The sequence below is a fragment of the Aquarana catesbeiana genome, linkage group LG07 (assembly GCF_042186555.1).
Source record: "Aquarana catesbeiana isolate 2022-GZ linkage group LG07, ASM4218655v1, whole genome shotgun sequence".
NCBI lineage: Eukaryota > Metazoa > Chordata > Amphibia > Anura > Ranidae > Aquarana > Aquarana catesbeiana.
In genome coordinates this window covers 300,203,496-300,220,908 of record NC_133330.1, presented here as the reverse complement: position 1 = coordinate 300,220,908, position 17,413 = coordinate 300,203,496, and the positions used below count along the sequence as shown (strand labels likewise).

At 40.9% G+C, this 17,413-nt stretch overlaps 1 protein-coding gene across 1 annotated transcript in view; it reads right to left on the bottom strand.

The window, feature by feature from the left end:
- Positions 1-17,413, bottom strand: part of TRABD2B (TraB domain containing 2B) — a 454,791-nt gene that overhangs the window by 258,964 nt on the left and 178,414 nt on the right. Inside the window, exon 3 of the mRNA XM_073593582.1 lies at positions 14,361-14,507. Coding sequence (XP_073449683.1) covers positions 14,361-14,507 — 147 coding nt within the window. The remainder of the gene's footprint in view (positions 1-14,360; positions 14,508-17,413) is intronic.

Genomic DNA, 17,413 nt, shown 5'->3' with positions numbered 1-17,413 from the left:
GGAGCAGTGGCCAATAGCTTTCATCTCTTTATTTATTCTGAGCATGCGTGGCACATTTTCCGTCGGATTTGTGTACACACGATCGGAACTTCCGACAACGGATTTTGTTGTCGGAAAATTTTATATCCTGCTCTCAAACTTTGTGTGTCGGAATTTCCGACAACAAGGTCCTATCACACATTTTCCGTCGGAAAATCCAACCGTGTGTACGGGGCATTAGACTGGGATGCCATTAAAGTTCATGTGTGTGTAAAGGCAGGTGTCCCAATACTTTTGGCAACATAGTGTATATCTTACTAGTTGTTTTATATCATGCAATTAACATGTTTGTGCAAATCTTCAAGGTAAAATAAAACACCACAAACTGGACTTTAAAAAAAAAAATGTATGTACTTGTTTTCATAAAGTTCCCTTAAATATCTGTTTGTGGAATCAGAGCTAAGCACTAAAATATTAGAATATTTTCCTTACACAGTAAATACATTTTCCAGATTTTACTCAGGAACATGTGAGAATAAACATTTATGTTCGTTTTTTTTGTAATACTTCTGGGGTATTTCTCATTAAGATTTCTTGCCTCTGTACAAACATTCATCCAAATAATAAATGGCAAGCCCTGTGATATGTGTTGTTGCATATTAAAGTACACTTAATGAATTAAACACTTGCTGTGATCCAATTTGCTGAAAATCAAATGCACATGTGCCAATGTTTTCCGTGCAAGAATCTTGAGCACCTTTCAAACAATAATATAATCCCGCTGGGTGATTTCATGACTGCCACTTAAAAATGACTGGTATGGTGTAATAAATGAAAGTTACATCACCTGTGAGCTGAAAGTGTATAGGGAAAATCCAATTTCTTAAAAAAATTACTAAAATATATATAATTGCTACACAAGCCATTTTTTTTTAATTGAATGCTATTAAAAATTGCTTTTCCATTGCAGTCTGCAGCCGACCATGGTGTGTCTAACTGCCAAAAAAATTCAAATGCTTATTTATTTTATTCATTTTGCATAGCCTGCGCTATTTCCTTCAACACTTTGTAGAGAACATTGAACCATTTACTGTACATCAGCTTCAAAGAAAAGTTTTCAATCCAATACCTCTATCACACATCTTCTCAATTTGGAAATGTATAAATTCAAATTTAAATAATAATATAACATTTATATGTAAACTCAAAATTTTTAATTTCTTTTTTAGTATTGGATAAAGCAAGGAAGCTGCCAGGGCTGGGCTCAGCCCTTCCTTCTCTTAGCTGGCCACTCAGCTGTCAGCTAATTACCAGCTCCCATCTCTCTCCACAGTTACTCAGCTGTTGATGATCCTGCTCGTCAGTCCTGCCTACTTAAGCCGTCCAGTCCAGAGGAGCTCTGCCTTCGCCTTGGTCACATCGCAAGAAACTATTGCCTGTGTTCCTGTTTAAAGACTGGCTTTGCTGACATCCCTTCTGGCTCCATATCCTGCTTGCTGTTCCACTACTTGGATCCCTGACTTCTGGCCTGGCTGACTATCCATTCCAATTACTGAACTTTGGCTATGTTTTTTACTACATTTGTTCTTTTTACTTTTATTATTAAGCAAGTGTGATTTAACTGTACTTCTGTCTCAGTCTGATTTCATGGTTTCTGACAGAAGCACAATAAACCTCTGTCAGGTTTTTGGTGCTGCCTCTGTTCCTGCTGGGGAAATTCACTTTCCTGGTGCCAACATGGGAGCACACATATGATATAGCTCTGCCCCTATATCCACCCACATAAAGTCTATTAAAGTCTGACTGAGAGCTACCTCCCCCATTCCCATAAGTGGCATCGATATTTCATCTCTCCAGTGAATGGGTGCTTCCAGCCTTCCCAGCAGAATCAGATGCTGGCCTGCATGAGTTGGACATTCCCAAAGTCCTCAAAGCCTATCTCCAGGCTACTTCTGCAGTCAGACGTACTGACAGACTTTTCATCATACCTACCGAAAAATTTAAGGGGAAAGAGACTTTGGCCAGAACCATCTCGGCCTGTATAGTAAAAACTATTCACGGGGGCATATAGAGTGGCCAGGAAGGACCCTCCGGTGATGGCTATAGCTCTCTCAACCAGAGCGACGTCTTCTTCTTGGGCAGCTAGGGCAGGAGTGTCTCTGGAGACAGTCTGCAAGGCGGCTAGCTGGTCATCCCATCATACGTTCTTGAAACACTACAGGGTGGATCCAGCAGCTCTTACTACAGTAGAGTTTGTGAGGAAAACTATCCAAGCTTCTATGACTATTGTCAAAAAAAGACTAAGTTTGCAACATTAAACCCTCGCCCTCAAAAGCTCATTATTTATCATATGTATGCTGCCATGTTGGCATGAAGGAAAGGTAAATTACGGTAAGTTTTTGATACAATTTTCCATTTTCCTGATGCCAACATGGCAGCATACATATGATAAATAATGAGCTTTTGAGAGGGAGGGTTTAATGTTGCAAACTTAGTCTTTTTTTTGACAATAGACATTAGAAGACTCTGATCTTTGTGCTTTATATGGAGAATGGGGGAAGTAGTTCTTAGACGGACTTTTATAGAGTTAAACATGTCCTGTGGGTGGATATAGGGGCGGAGCTATATAATATGTATACTGCCATGTATTGGCGTCAGCAAAGGAAAATTACGGTATTTGATACAATTTTCCATTCTCTCAACTGACCATTGTCTCTGGTACAGAAAGTGATGGGAAATTAAAAAATTCTGAGTTTATACCAGGACAGGAGGTGAGGGGAAATGATGCAGTGGGGACACTTGTTCCAGTGACAACTAAGAAGAGGTTTCCCCTCATTTGGAGAATTCCTCTTACTTATGTTGTGTCTCTAAATGAAGAGGAATCTCCCTCAACTAGACACAAACAGCAAACAAACAAAAAAAAGAGCCTTCCCTTACTCTCACACCAAAAATAAATGTTTTAGCTTTACATACACAATTGATTTACTAAAACTGGGGAGTGCAAAACTTGGTGCAGCTCTGCATAGAAACCAATCAGCTTCCAGTTTTTTTGTCAAAGCCTAATTGAACTAGCTGAAGTTAGAAGCTGATTGGCTACCATGCACAGCTGCACCAGATTTTGCACCCTCCATTTTTAGTATATTAACCCCTCTATTATTACTGGGTTACTGGCTTAGTGTCTCTCTCAAAACTCTGCACAGAACTTGAAATCATATCAAATGATGCCTGATGTATGGAAAATGACATGCCTGGAAACCTCTTTAGGTCTACTGCCCTGGGAGTTTTTGTAACTCAGATACTTACAAAGAGTGCTGCATGCATAAATCCCAAACCTTCAGTTTAAATCAGCTACATACATTCCAGGGACCTAAAAAACAAAAGCTGTGCAAAGTCTTACAGTTTGTTTTCTTTACAAAACAGCCACATACTTAGTAGATAAGTCCATGCCAGAATGCCAGAATGCTGAAGACACTTGCTCCTTGTATGGAAGCAGTGGTCCTTCTGCATAGATCCAACACCCCCCCCCCCCCACCTGACAAGTCAAAACTAGAGCTCTCCAATTAACAGGGAGCATGAGATTTGCTGATTGCAGAACTATAGGTCTGACTCAGCAAGAGGTGTGTTGGACCTCTGCAGAGAGACCTCTACTTCCACACAGAGAACAAGGGTCCACCTCTGCAGCATGCTGGCAAGGAGCATGCTTTTCAATCAAGTCTACTGCTGCTTAGCAAAGAAAACAGACTTTATACATCCTTTTTTTTTTCATACACCTGTAATGTATTTAGCTGATTTAAATTGACGGTTCAATGTAACCTTAAGGTCCTTTTTATATATAGTGTGATAATGTAATGCACTGGAACACGCAGGTCACCACTAGGACACACAGAAAACAATTTATTTCTATGTGTCCTATTCATACTGCAGTGCACCTCAGGAGGAGCAGTGCAGTGAGCTGTGATAAAATGCAGACATGCTGCATTTAATCGTAGGGCACTGGACAGGATGGCATGGCACTTTCCAGCAGCGCTAAACACCGTTCTGCTGTACAGTGACATGAAGTGTCACTTTTGTGCCCTTAAAATAAAGTTTTTACAAAAAAAAACAAAAAAAAAACAAATAGCTGTGTGATGAGCTGCAATGCGCATCACACTGCTCCCTACTGCTGGCTCAACGGAGTCAAAACGGACAGCTGACGCACACTAAACCCCTGTGGTTTAGTGTGCAGGGCAGTGTGAGCTAGCACTAAAGGAATGATTGAAGAGGGTACAATGCGTCTTTTATTGACTCCGTGACTGATAAAAAAAGACCCTACAACTTAGCACTTTTGAACATTTTAATGTGTATTTAAAAGCCAAAATATTTTTTTAATGTTGGGTAGGGAATGGTTTATACCCCTTCCAGGTTTTGTTTTTTGTTTTTTTGTCACTTCTGTCTCATTGGAGAGATTTTCTTTTACTTCCTTTCCTGTAGATATAACATGAAGTGGGGGGAAATCTCTCCAAAGGGGAAATTCCTCTTTAGACAGTTGTCACTAAAGCCCTGTACACACGAGCGGAATGTCCGACAGAAAAAAGTCCGACGGAAACTTTTCATAGTCTATTCTGATGCGTGTGCCTCATCGGACTTCATTTTTCAAAAATTCTGATGGACCTAGAAATGGAACATGTTCTAAATATTTCCGACGGGAAAACTACTAGTCTGTATGCTGTTCCGATGGATCAAAAACGACGCATGCTGTGAAACAAGTACGAGACGGAAGCTATTGGCTACTGGCTATTGAACTTCCTTTTTCTAGTCCCGTCGTAAGTGTTGTACGTCACCGCGTTCTGGATGGTCGGACTTTGGGTTGACCGGGTGTAGGCAAGACCGCTTGAATGGAATTTGGAATTCTGTCGGAGTTCCATCGGAGAAAACTTTGGAGTTTATTCCGACGGCAAAACCGGTCGTGTGTACACGGCATAAAACAAGTGTCCACATTGGAGAGTTTTTCCTTTTCCTGTTCTAGTTTTATATTTTCCCTCACTTTCAACAGTCACTAGGCCAAAAAAGAAAAGGTGACACAAACAGCAATAAAAACTGTATAGGGGATGTGACTCTTCACTATCTTCCCACTACAAGGCTAAGAGACACCCTCCCTGCAATATTTTTGCATCCCACTGTAGTCCACATAGGCATTGCAGATGATTTACTAAAACTGGAGTGTGCAAAATCTGATGCAGGTCTGCATAGAAACCAATCAGCTTCCAGGTTTTTTTTTGTCAAAGCTTAATTGAACAAGCTGAAGCTAGAAGCTGATTGGCTACCATGCTGAGCTACGCCAGATTTTACACTCTCCAGTTTTATTAAATCAACCCCACTGTCTACATGAGAGTGACAACTCTGTTCTAAATTCAGGAGCAGGGCACCATCACAGGAAGCTGCATTACGTGGACTTCACTGGCAGAATTAACAGATATTTTTGAAATTTTACATGAGGACTAAGGCCTTGTTCAGAGGTGGATCACTTTTTAGAGGGCCTCTTCTTTAATGTTTTTTTTTAAGCCAACCAAGGATTTCCTATTGAAATACTTTGCTGCAACTGTGAACCAATCTGAATGAGTCACATGTGGCAGTGGTGCTTCCTGTCAAATATGACTTCCTATATAATTTTTTCTGTAATGCAAAGCATTGTGGCCTCAGCAACATGTACCACCCTGTCTGGTTGCCATTGCACAAATTAGGTGGGAAGCTGACAACACAGATCAATCACGTGTTTCTATCCCTTTACCCATGGCCGTCTGTGTTAAGCCTAAAGCCCCGTACACACGATCGGACTTTCTGACGGGAAATGTTTAATATTAGGCTGTTGGCGGACAATCCGACCAGGTGTATGCTCCATTGGACAATTCTTGTCGGACTTTCCGCTAACAAATCTTGGCTAGCAGGTTTTCAAATTTTCCGCCAACAAATGTTTGTTGTCGGACTTTCCGATTGTGTGTACACAAGTCCGTCAGACAAAAGTCCAAAGTACAAACACGCATGCTCGGAAGCAGAAGCGGTCGGTCTTGTAGACTAGCGTTCGGAATGGAGAATTAACATTCGTGACGTGGCAAATTATGAAACCTCCAAATGCAATGCACAATTCTCTTCTTCTTTAATGGGATAATAATGAAGCTGCTTTGCTGGTGATACTGAAGGCTTTTTTTTTCTAGTGATATTAAGAATAATATTATAATGCTTTTTTTTTTTTTTTTTTTTTTGGGCAAGTTAACTGTAACTTTTAAGATCAAAATTTTTTAAAATGTAACTGCCGACTCCCAAACTGTCATTTGAAGTAAAACACATAGCCAAGTATTATTCTCCGCAATTTTTGTTATTGTGCATTAAAAAAATAAAACAAATAAAACTAGACATGATATCTGCCAATAGAACTTAACCAAAAAGTGCATTCTATGCATCCAAAAATATAGAAAATATACCAAATCAAATCATTATTCAAACAAAAAATAATGTCAAAGCAATAACTCCAAGGCCAATAATAAATAACACGTTATCTCCTCCGATTCCTCAACTTGTCTGGTTGACGAACGGCCGTTCAGAAACTAACTGAAGAGCGCAAAATGAAAAGCGCAAAATGAAAAGCATGAACCGAAAATCGCTAAATGAAAAACGCGAAAAGAAAAGCGCAAATCAACACTCACCAAACTTCTACTAACACAAAATTAGCAGAAAGAGCCCAAAGGGTGGAGCTAAAGAGCTGAAAAACCATGTAGTACGTCTAGTACGTCACTACGTTCGTAATTGTTGGCCAACAATTGTGTGGCCGTGTGTATGCAAGACAAGTTTGGGGCAACTCCCTTCGGACAAAATTCCAAGGATTTGTTGGCCAACAATCCGATCGTGTGTACGAGGCATAAGAGATAGCTGTAAGTGCAGATAATTAAGTGCTACAGAACTTTTTTTTTTTTTAAGGAAGGCTATAATTTTACAGTGCTTTAAGCCAACAGCTTTTGAAATATTTTGACCCGGACTTACAGATGACATCTGTTTTCAGCATGGCTTTGTCTACATGAAGAAGTTATCTGCACCAAAAGCAGGAGCCTTTTAAATCTTGTCCCAATCCTGCAAATAATGTCAAAGAGATCTATGTGTTGACAAGATAATCTGGAAATACTCTGATTATTACCTAGATGTATGATTTATCTTTAATAAATAAACTCCTCTGCCATGACAGAAGCCCTCTACTTTTCAGTGTCTTTCCATATTGCTTCAAGATCTGGAGCATCAGAATTTCATTTTGTGTTTCATTTATCAAGGATCATGATATTGTTTCAGCCCGGCCCAGAACATCTGCTTCTCAGATCCCTCAATTCTGCTTCCACTTATGCTTCCCCTCTAAACCACAGAGCCGCTTAGAAACCATGACACTTTTATTACCGGAGATTACCACATATTTACTGGATGAGTCGGCCATCGTATGTGTACCTTACATATAGGCATTAGCTGACAGGAAATAGGTGGAGTCTGGCCAGATTGAGGGCAGTAGGAGTTAAAGGGTTAGTTCACCTTTGTATTAAAATTTACTATGCAATAAAGGGTCCCCAGTATACAGAAATTTTCATTGGGAGAGATCTGCCATGTCATGTGCAAAACGTAAGAACCATTAGGCACAGCACCAGCATCTAAGTTGTACCCCCAGAATATAAGGAACAAGTGGTCCCCCTCACATATGCAACCATGCTTGTGCATTGTGCTCTGCTATAAAGATCTTTCTTGTGTAGACATTCAAAGCCCAGGTGCCACTTACTGCTGATGGATGCTACCATCTTAGATATGATGTCAGGAGCTGCAGCTGACCCAGAACTATCAGTTAACATTCTATAGTTATTCTCCTTTGTGCCTCCACTGGCAGCTACATAAAAGTATTCGCAGCAAGGTGAGGGGTAGAGGAGATCTTGGCCATCAAAGAGAGTATTTGGACACTTCCAGAAGAGGTGAGAAGCACATCTGCCTTGTAGCAAAGGGGATCCTATCTGTATGGAGTTTGCATGTTCTCTCTGTGTTTGCATTGGTTTCCTCCAGATACTCCAGCTTTTTCCTACACAACAACAAGACATCCTGGTAGGTTAATTGGCACCTGTCTAAAATGTCTAAATTGTCCTTAGTATGTGTGCATGTGAGACAGGGACCTTAGATTGTAAGCTAACCAGGGGCAGTCCATCTATTAGGGGGCACCCGGGCACCACCCCCTATCCTCACCACCCCCTATATGCAGTGGATAGATTCATGCCATAGGCTCTAATAGGCTTCAAAATAGGGTGGACTCAGGACGCAGAGCATTTCTTCTGGAGCCCACCCAGGTGTGTTGCAACAGCGAATGAAAATTCGCTGTTGTAACACCGATCCTCCTCCCGGCCAATCGGGAAGCAGGTATAAAACCTGTTTCCCGATTGGCCAAAACATCAGGCAATCCTATTGGATGCCTAGCGTCAGGAGGAGGAGAGAGGAGACACCACGGAAGCTGCTCCAGGAGAGGACACCAGAGCAGCTTTTCCCAAGCCCCCCGCGCTCTCACCGCCCGCATACAGGATAAGGACAGCGGGTGGTGGGGGGGCTGTGTCACCAGCCGCCACTGAAGTTAACAATATCAAAATTTGGCTGTGCTCAAATTCTTCACATACAATTGGGAGCTTGAAAAAGGAGTTTTTTTGTTTTTGAAAAAGGAGTGCGCTGTCATCACCATAGGCAGAGTGCACGCTCGGAAACGCGTTGCATCATATCCGCTGACGTCAGATGCCGCTTCGGTCCACGTGCGTTCCAGCCCCTCTTCCTGTTCCAGCCTAACACATCTAGCTGACGATCGGCACCCACAGGAGATAAGGCTACTGAACCACCACTGCAACCCAGCCAGCGCAGAGACTCACCTTACAGGACTCCACGATGTGCTTCATTTACCTTACCTAGATGTAAGTGCTTTTATGCCTTGTTCAAATAAATGTCATACAGTATTCTTCAGCGGCGCTTCTATCTTTGTATTTTTCAAATTCTTCACCCAATCTCAAAAATGAGGGATTCCAGTGCTCCAGTGCAGGACATCCAATAGCAAATTCCTCCAAAAGAGTCGGCAACATGGCAAGATCTTCAAAAAGTACAAAAGTTTATTGACTATGAAATGCAATATGGCTGAAATGCATTTGTAGGTATGCTAAGTCAGATTTTAACCTTATGTGCCAATAATATTTTGAACTTTTGGAAGATCTTGCCATGTTGTTTTGGATGAATTAGATTGTAAAGTCCTTGAGGGCAGGGACCTGCATGTGAATGTGCATTATGTAAAGTGCTGCTTTTTCAGCACTATATGAATCGAATAATAAAAATAAGAGCTTAGTGGCATGATATGCAAGAAGAGAAGGGGGCTGTGCTCAGAAATTGACTTTTCTCAAGTAGTTAATTTTTCTAAGTTCAGAGTCACATTGCAATAAATAAGAATTAATGAAAGGAAAACACTGAATGTAAACTTTTAAAATACTTAATTTCCTGGAAATCACCTACGATCCAATTTTACTTACTAAAGACCAAGATGTCTTGGATCATGATCAATAAACGTCTCTCTCAATTATTACAAGATAAGATGCCTTTGTTAAAAAAAAAATATATGGGACCCTTGGATCAAATACCTGACGGGTACCAGCTACCCTAGTACAGAAGTCTGCCGGGATCGGTGACAGTGCTCACTCCTACTATCTTTCTTTCATTCATTCTTTTCTCTCTGTACTTAGGCTTCCATAGTATCTGGGGAATTTCCAAGGCCAACTGGTGGCCACTTTGAGTTTTGCACCATGTTTGGACAGTTCTTGTGAGCCCTGCTTGGACTAGATAGTGCTATAATGGTGATGACAGACCTCCAAAATGTGTTGGCCTACATTTTGATGATTCTCAATTTTGGTTCCCTACACAGAAGTCAGGAATGATTACTGTTTTTGTACTTCTCTTTGTTACAAAACACTTGTTCGCGTTCTGTATTTTTCTCACAATGTCAAAACCAATCTTTAATAAAAAGATTAGAAATGAAAAAGTTTGATTTTCCTGTATTTTTTTTCTGCAATTTTTAGGTTGGTGGTCTTTAAGGCATAACCAAGCAGCCTCCATCCTGAAATGTCTTATTTCTAAGCCTCTTACATGTGTTCTAGATAAAGGGATCCTGTTTGTTATTGCCGACATCCCTTAGTATATGCTACTTCTCTTGACCCCATGGTGATCATCAGCTTCACTATCTAATAAAATTATCCACCCTGCACCGTGATTTTAGAACTCCTAGCTCACAATTTTGCTGTGGGCCAATGACTCACTAAGCAGTGGAGCATGACCGTCTGTGAACTAGCAATATATGATTGAGGCAATAGGAGTACAGGGATCCCAATAATTGAACGATCCTTCAAGTACATCTTGATTTACACTGCCCTGAATACAGTCATTTTGATTATGATCATCATAATTTCCTAAGAATAAAGCTAATGAAAACTGTTTATGTTTTCAAAACTAAAGTAAAAGTATATTTCAGTGGCTGTCCTATGTACCGATTGCAGAGTTCATTGACATTCACTGAACTGCTGAATTGAGAGTGCCTCCGAGAGCTTAGGATGCGGGGGAGTGTGTTAGTGTAGCGACTTATTCCAATAACCATTAAAGTAGCAACCACCTGCCATGGCCCCCTTCGAATATAAGCGAGGTCTTGCTCTTAAGCCTCTAGTTATGATGAGAGGACTTACATGCAAAGACTCTGAAAGTCCTTATAATTGGGCTTTGTTGCTACACATTCTTGTTCAAATCTTTTCAGACTAAACCAAGAAGCCAATCGCTCACGCGGGCCAGCCAAGGGGACAGAACTGTAATCCCATTATTTCTCGGGGCAAATGAGAGCCACGTGTTGGTCTTCAGCGATGGAAGCTAAAGAGGAAGGAAGATGGATTACAGAGGATGACCAGTGGAGTCAGACTGACGCAACATGGAGCTTGGTGGGGGGGTGGGGGCTGCAACTGCAGGGAGTGCTTTTATATTATCTAGTATTTAGATTACATTCAGTTTCTTAGAGCTGAAATCCAGGCAGATATTAAAGATTCACCACTGAATTCAGTTATATATTCATTAAAAGATAACTTCTGATACAAATGCCTGAATTTGACTTAAAACCCAACTCCGGGCAATTTTTTTTTCAGCCCCATTGCATGGTTTAACTGATCATTTTGTTTAAGGGTTAAGACAGAACCAATACTCACCTGATCCTTCAATCTTACAAAAAACGGCACCACTTCCCAACGTCCAGCGGTGGACTGTTCCTGATATCTTCATGTCCAGAATCAGTCTATGGGCGTGATGACATCAGGAACCATCCACCGCACAGGACCACTGGTGCGTGGGGGGGGGGGGGACGGTCTTGCGCTGGGAGGATCAGAGGATTAGGAGAGTATATCTCGGCTCACCATACCCCTAGACAAAAACGAGCTGCACAGCCCCACTGCATGGCAAAAAAAAAAATTGCTTGGAGTTCAGCATTAATTTTAGCATCCCGTAACCTCCTGTATAGCAGCAGGAGGCCTTGAGTACAGAGATGATTTCATCACCCTGCTGCCGCTCCATCAAGGTTAGAGGCAGACATGTGACCTAGCTTTGTTGCTTAACTACAAAAAAGAAAAATTAGGTCACCAGCCTGGTTTAGCTGTGTGTTAGGCTCTATTCACACCTGAGCGTAGTGCAGGGACAGATGCTGCAGCATGGTTTTTTTATTTTGCATTTTTGTGTTTTTTAGTGGATCGTTTTTGGAGCGGCACCACTTCAGTGGGCCTCCCTCTTCTCCAAAAACACTCCAAAGAAGCCCATGTACCAAATCTTGTGATTTTTGCCGCGATTGTAGCGTTTTTTTTCGCTTGACAATCGTGGTGAAATCGCACTGCGTTTAGGGTGCTATTAAGAAATAATGACATTGCAAATGCATCCCGCGTTATCACGATTCTGGAACCGCAGGCAGAATCGTGGCAATTCTGGCCACAATTCATATCGCCTAGGTGCCTCAGATCTGTGTCAATCTGAAGACTTGGAGAACAGAAATACAAATCCTTTGCCATGGTAACAATTGCTGTGTATTTTTTCCCAGATGAACAAGTTACAGTGCCTTGCAAAAGTATTCACCCCCTTGGCTTTTTACCTATTTTGTTACATTACAGCCTTTAGTTCAGTGTTTTTTTAATCTGAATTATATGTGATGGATCAGAACACAATAGTGTAAGTTGGTGAAGTAAAATTAGAAAAATATATATAAAACTATTTTTCAGAAATAAAAAACTGATAATTGCCACGTGCGTATGTATTCGCCCCCTTTGTTATGAAGCCCATAAAAAGCTCTGGTGCAACCGATTACCTTCAGAAGACACAAACTTAGTGAAATGATGTCCACCTGTGTGCAATCTAAGTGTCACATGATCTGTCATTACATATACACACCTTTTTGAAAGGCCCCAGAAGCTGCAACACCTAAGCAAGAGGCACCACTAACCAAACATTGCCATGAAGACCAAGGAACTCTCCAAACAAGTAAGGGACAATGTTGTTGAGAAGTACAAGTCAGGGTTAGGTTATAAAAAAATATTCAAATATTTGATGATCCCTAGGAGCACCATCAAATCTATCATAACCAAATGGAAAAAACATAGCACAATGGCAAACCTGCCAAGAGACGGCCGCACACCAAAACTCATGGACCGGGCAAGGAGGGCATTAATCAGAGAGGCAGCAGAGAGACCTAAGGTAACCCTGGAGGAGCTGCAGAGTTCCACAGCAGAGACTGAAGTATCTGTACATAGGACGACAATAAGCCGTACGCTCCATAGAGTTGGGCTTTATGGCAGAGTGGCCAGAAGAAAGCCATTACTTTCAGCAAAAAACAAAATGGTACGTTTTGAGTTTGCGAAAAGGCATGTGGGAGACTCCCAAAATGTATGGAGGAAGGTGCTCTGGTCTGATGAGACTAAAATTGAACTTTTTGGCCATCAAAGAAAATGCTATGTCTAGAGCAAACCCAACACATCACATCACCCAAAGAACACAATCCCCACAGTGAAACATGGTGGTGGCAGCATCATGTTGTGGGGATGATTTTCAGCAGGAGGGACTGGGAAACTGGTCAGAGTTGAGGGAATGTTGGATGGTGCTAAATACAGGGATATTCTTGAGCAAAACCTGTACCACTCTGTGTGTGATTTGAGGCTAGGACGGCGGTTCACCTTCCAGCAGGAAAATGACCCAAACACACTGCTAAAGCAACACTTGAGTGGTGAAAATCTGTGGTTAGGCTTAAAGATTGCTGTTCACAAGCGCAAACCATCCAACTTGAAGGAGCTGGAGCAGTTTTGCAAGGAGGAATGGGCAAAAATCCCAGTGGTAAGATGTGACAAGCTCATAGAGACTTATCCAAAGAGACTTGGATCTGTGATAGCCACAAAAGGTGGCTCTACAAAGTATTGACTTTAGGGGGGTGAATAGTTATCCACATTGATTTTTTCTGTTATTTTGTCCTATTTGTTGTTTGCTGCACAATAAAAAAAAAACATTTTCAAAGTTGTGGGCATGTTCTGTAAATTAAATGACGCAAATCCTCAAGCAATCTGTTCATTCCAGGTTGTGAGGCAACAAAACACGAAAAATGCCAAGGAGGTGAATACTTTTGCAAGGCACTGTGTATTATCTGCATTTTTAATAGCTGACATTGATGCAATGCTTTTGTATAGCATACTAATCTGATTCCTGGATTTGAATCTGGGGCATTATTTGCATTGAATTTGTATGTTCTACCCCTGTCTGTGTGGGCTTCCTGTAGCTGCTCTGGCTTCTCACATTCCAAAAACATACTGGTAGGTTGACTGATTTCCTTCAAAATTGTCCTGAGTGTAGGAAGGTCATTGGATTGCGGACATTTTCAGTGGTAGGCACCGAACCTACACTATGCAACCAAACCTTTGTGAACGCTTGGGCGTGATAACTACCATATGGCCAAAAGTAGGCAGACATCCTTCCTGATTATTGAGTTTAGGTGTTTCCAGTGAAGGGTACTATAATGCTACAGAATGCAAGGACATCTTAGATAACGGTGCACTTACAACCTTCTGGTAGCAGTCTGATCAGGGCTCCTTTCTATTCCAGCATGCCTGTGCACCTATGTACAAAACCAGCTCCATAAAGACATGGTTTGATAAGTATGGGTGGTAGAGTATTACTTTATCTTTCTTGACACCCACTTATACTTTCAAAAGTGTTTTTTAGTATTCTTCATCTGATTAAAATACAAATCTGCTTAGCGAGAATACTGACAATACTGACAAGAGTGACATCAATCTCAATATAGTATATACCTGTGATGTGTCATGATTGAAGATTATAGAGTTGAGGTCTCCACAGTTGTAATGCTTGATGAGGTCTTCTGAGGTGTAAGGGGCTTGAAAGCTCCCAGCCCGTAGACTCTCATGCTGCAGCAATGTCTGGTTTAAAGCAAATAAAACCTGAAATTAAGAAAAATTAATTCACAAAGTTAGGCTCTATCTTCATAATATACAAACTTATTCAAGAGCACAGTCGACTTTAGAGCATACAATCAGATTTCTGTAGTTAACCAATAAAGATAAATTCCAACTGGATGATTTAGTTTACAGCATTCTGCACACAGTGCTCATTACCTTACCAATATGTTCATGTACAGCTGCACAATGATTAGACAAGTCAACCTGATTAGCCAACATCCATATGATGGACACCAATTACACATTTTTGTAATACAGATCAAGAAAAATAATACATTGGCCAGCTTAAGCCTGAATATCTCTATACAATGACATCAACTGTCTTTTATTATTACAAGAGGAATGTAAACATGTATTGTTGTTTGAGATGAACGATTTAGTGATTAAAAACCCAACTGTTGGCTTAATATCTCTGGGCAAACAGCAAATACCAACTCTTTCACAGCAACCAATCAGCTACTAGCTTGGGAAAATGTCCTAATGAACATTTGATTGGTTACCATTAGTTATCAGAAACTGTGGTGTACTTGGGTGGCTAGCTTCTAGTTTTTCATTAAAAACTATGTTTGCACAGCACTGTTAAATGAATTTACATTGATCCGATCCAAGACTACACATTCTCAGATCCTGACGTGTGACATTGGCAGCAGAACTGTTCATATCAGACACTGCCATTTGACTTTTAGCATTATTAAGGATTTATTTGCTCCTTCTGTTCTCCTAAGCAGAGGTTTGGTTAGTGTTTGAATGGAGGGGAACACTCAAGGCGCCCATAGGAGAACTGCGCCAACTTCATCTTCACAGCAGGGGATTACAGGAAAAAAACACAGGGGCATCAACCATGATCATTTAGCATCTTCGGCTTTCCTTGAGGTTAGGCATGGTCATGGTTATTTTCTCTCCTGAATACACACAATTACTATATTAGGCAACAACATCAAACAGTTATCCAGCTACTATGTACCACCATCATTCTCTAAGGTGGTCCTCTAATATACCAGTGACTTAAGATTATATAGCGCCTATCCAGCGGTTTATGGTCAGATCAGTGGGGTGATCTATGTCCATGTTAATGGACAGTAAATGACCTGTGCAGATACCTGCTAGCCAACTTATCTTGGGAGAAGAACAATCTGGATGATTTATTTCCTCCAGCCAATACCTACTGTTTTCCCTTAAATATAAGAGCCAGTGACCGGAGCCTCTGCTTAGTACATAAACAAGTATACTTGGACAAAATAGTAGTAGATATTTATTTCATGATCATTGTGCATTACCGAAATAGGTGGCTCTATAATATTAGACTGTATGGGTGCTATAAAGAAAGGGGTCAGAATGTACAGTTAGCCATGGGGCATTACAGGTACTTATAAAGTGCCGTCAATTTGCACAGCACTTCACATACACATATACATCAGTCCCTGTCCTCAAGTTGCTTACCATCTAAGGTTCCTAACTCACATTCATAGATATACTAGGGCAAATTTAGGCAGGATCCAATTAACCTACAAGCATGTCTTTGGAGTGTGGGAGAAAACTAGAGTACCCGGAGGAAAGCCACAGGAAGAACATGTGCTGTGGTTGGGATTAGAACCAACGACCCAAGTGTTGCTTGGCAGAAGTGCTAAGCCACTGTGCTGGGCATAAAGGAATGATTTGCATTGCTCTGCCCACTATTTTTGAATCGGGAATAAATGCTTTTTTTTCAGATTTGTAATGGAAACGAGACATATTTATATACTTTGTTTTAAGAAGGCTCTATGTTGCTTCACCCTCTTGAAGTAGATGGCTTTTTGGTTCTTTTTGGCCCACCTCACTATAATATGGATATACTGCACCACTGTTCCTCAGATTTTGGGGTAAGCTTCCCCTTGAGTCCTGGCTGTAACTGGAAATGGTCAACTCTAATCAAAATTGTGTTTTTAACAGGTGAGGAAGGCTTAAAACTGTAGTCAGGTTTTTTTGCTGTAGGTGACTCTTTTGGGGGATTCCTTACTTCCTGTCCCACTGCCCAGTTTTGTCACAAAATAAAAAAATAGATGAAAAGTGTTGGCAAGAATTTGGCTGTAACTCTACATCTGCAGCATGCAAGACTGGTTCTTCATCTGTAACATAAAAGAGTTTTTACTGCTTCTATGAGAAGATTATAACTGTCAGCCCTACAAATCAACCTTGACCCTTTTTTCACCTAAAATATATTTAGTTTCCCTAAGGAATTTAGGGTGTTGCTCTCATCTTTGCCTTCCCATGTCTACAAAATTACTTACATTTTCAACTTTGACACCAGCAAAACATACTTCTGCTTTGTTCTTTTAGAGACTGACACAAGTGCATGTGTTCACACAATTCGGATAATTTATTCCTGAAAACCAGCTCCAGTGTAAGTGAGACTGGCACCTTCAAGAAATGTGCAAAGTGAAGTTAAGGCTTCAGCAATCAGTTGAACTTTTTTTAAATGCTGAAAGATGTAACCTGCTATGAATTACCGTACACCATATTGGTTTCTAAGATTGCTGCAGGGTCAGCTTTCTTGTCATCTGAAGAAAGCTTTGTTTACAGCTAACCTGTCACTTTGCCCATTCAGGAGGAATAACAGATCACCCAACAGGCCACCTCCTGCTTTTTAAATACTGATTTCCCCACACCCACCCACCACTTGAAGGGGTTTAATTCTCATTTAGTCTTGGGTAGAGGTATAAGGTGTAATACTTTATTCTTTGCTCTATTAGGCTTCCCCCAGCTTATGCAACCGTTCCCCGAAAATCTTTTCTCTAAGGCTCCCCGGGCCAATGCTTGCATTATGTACAATGCAGGACCAACCACTAATGATTGGAGATCATTTTTTTTTTAATATAAGAGGTTTAAAAACGGCACTAACCACCAATAAT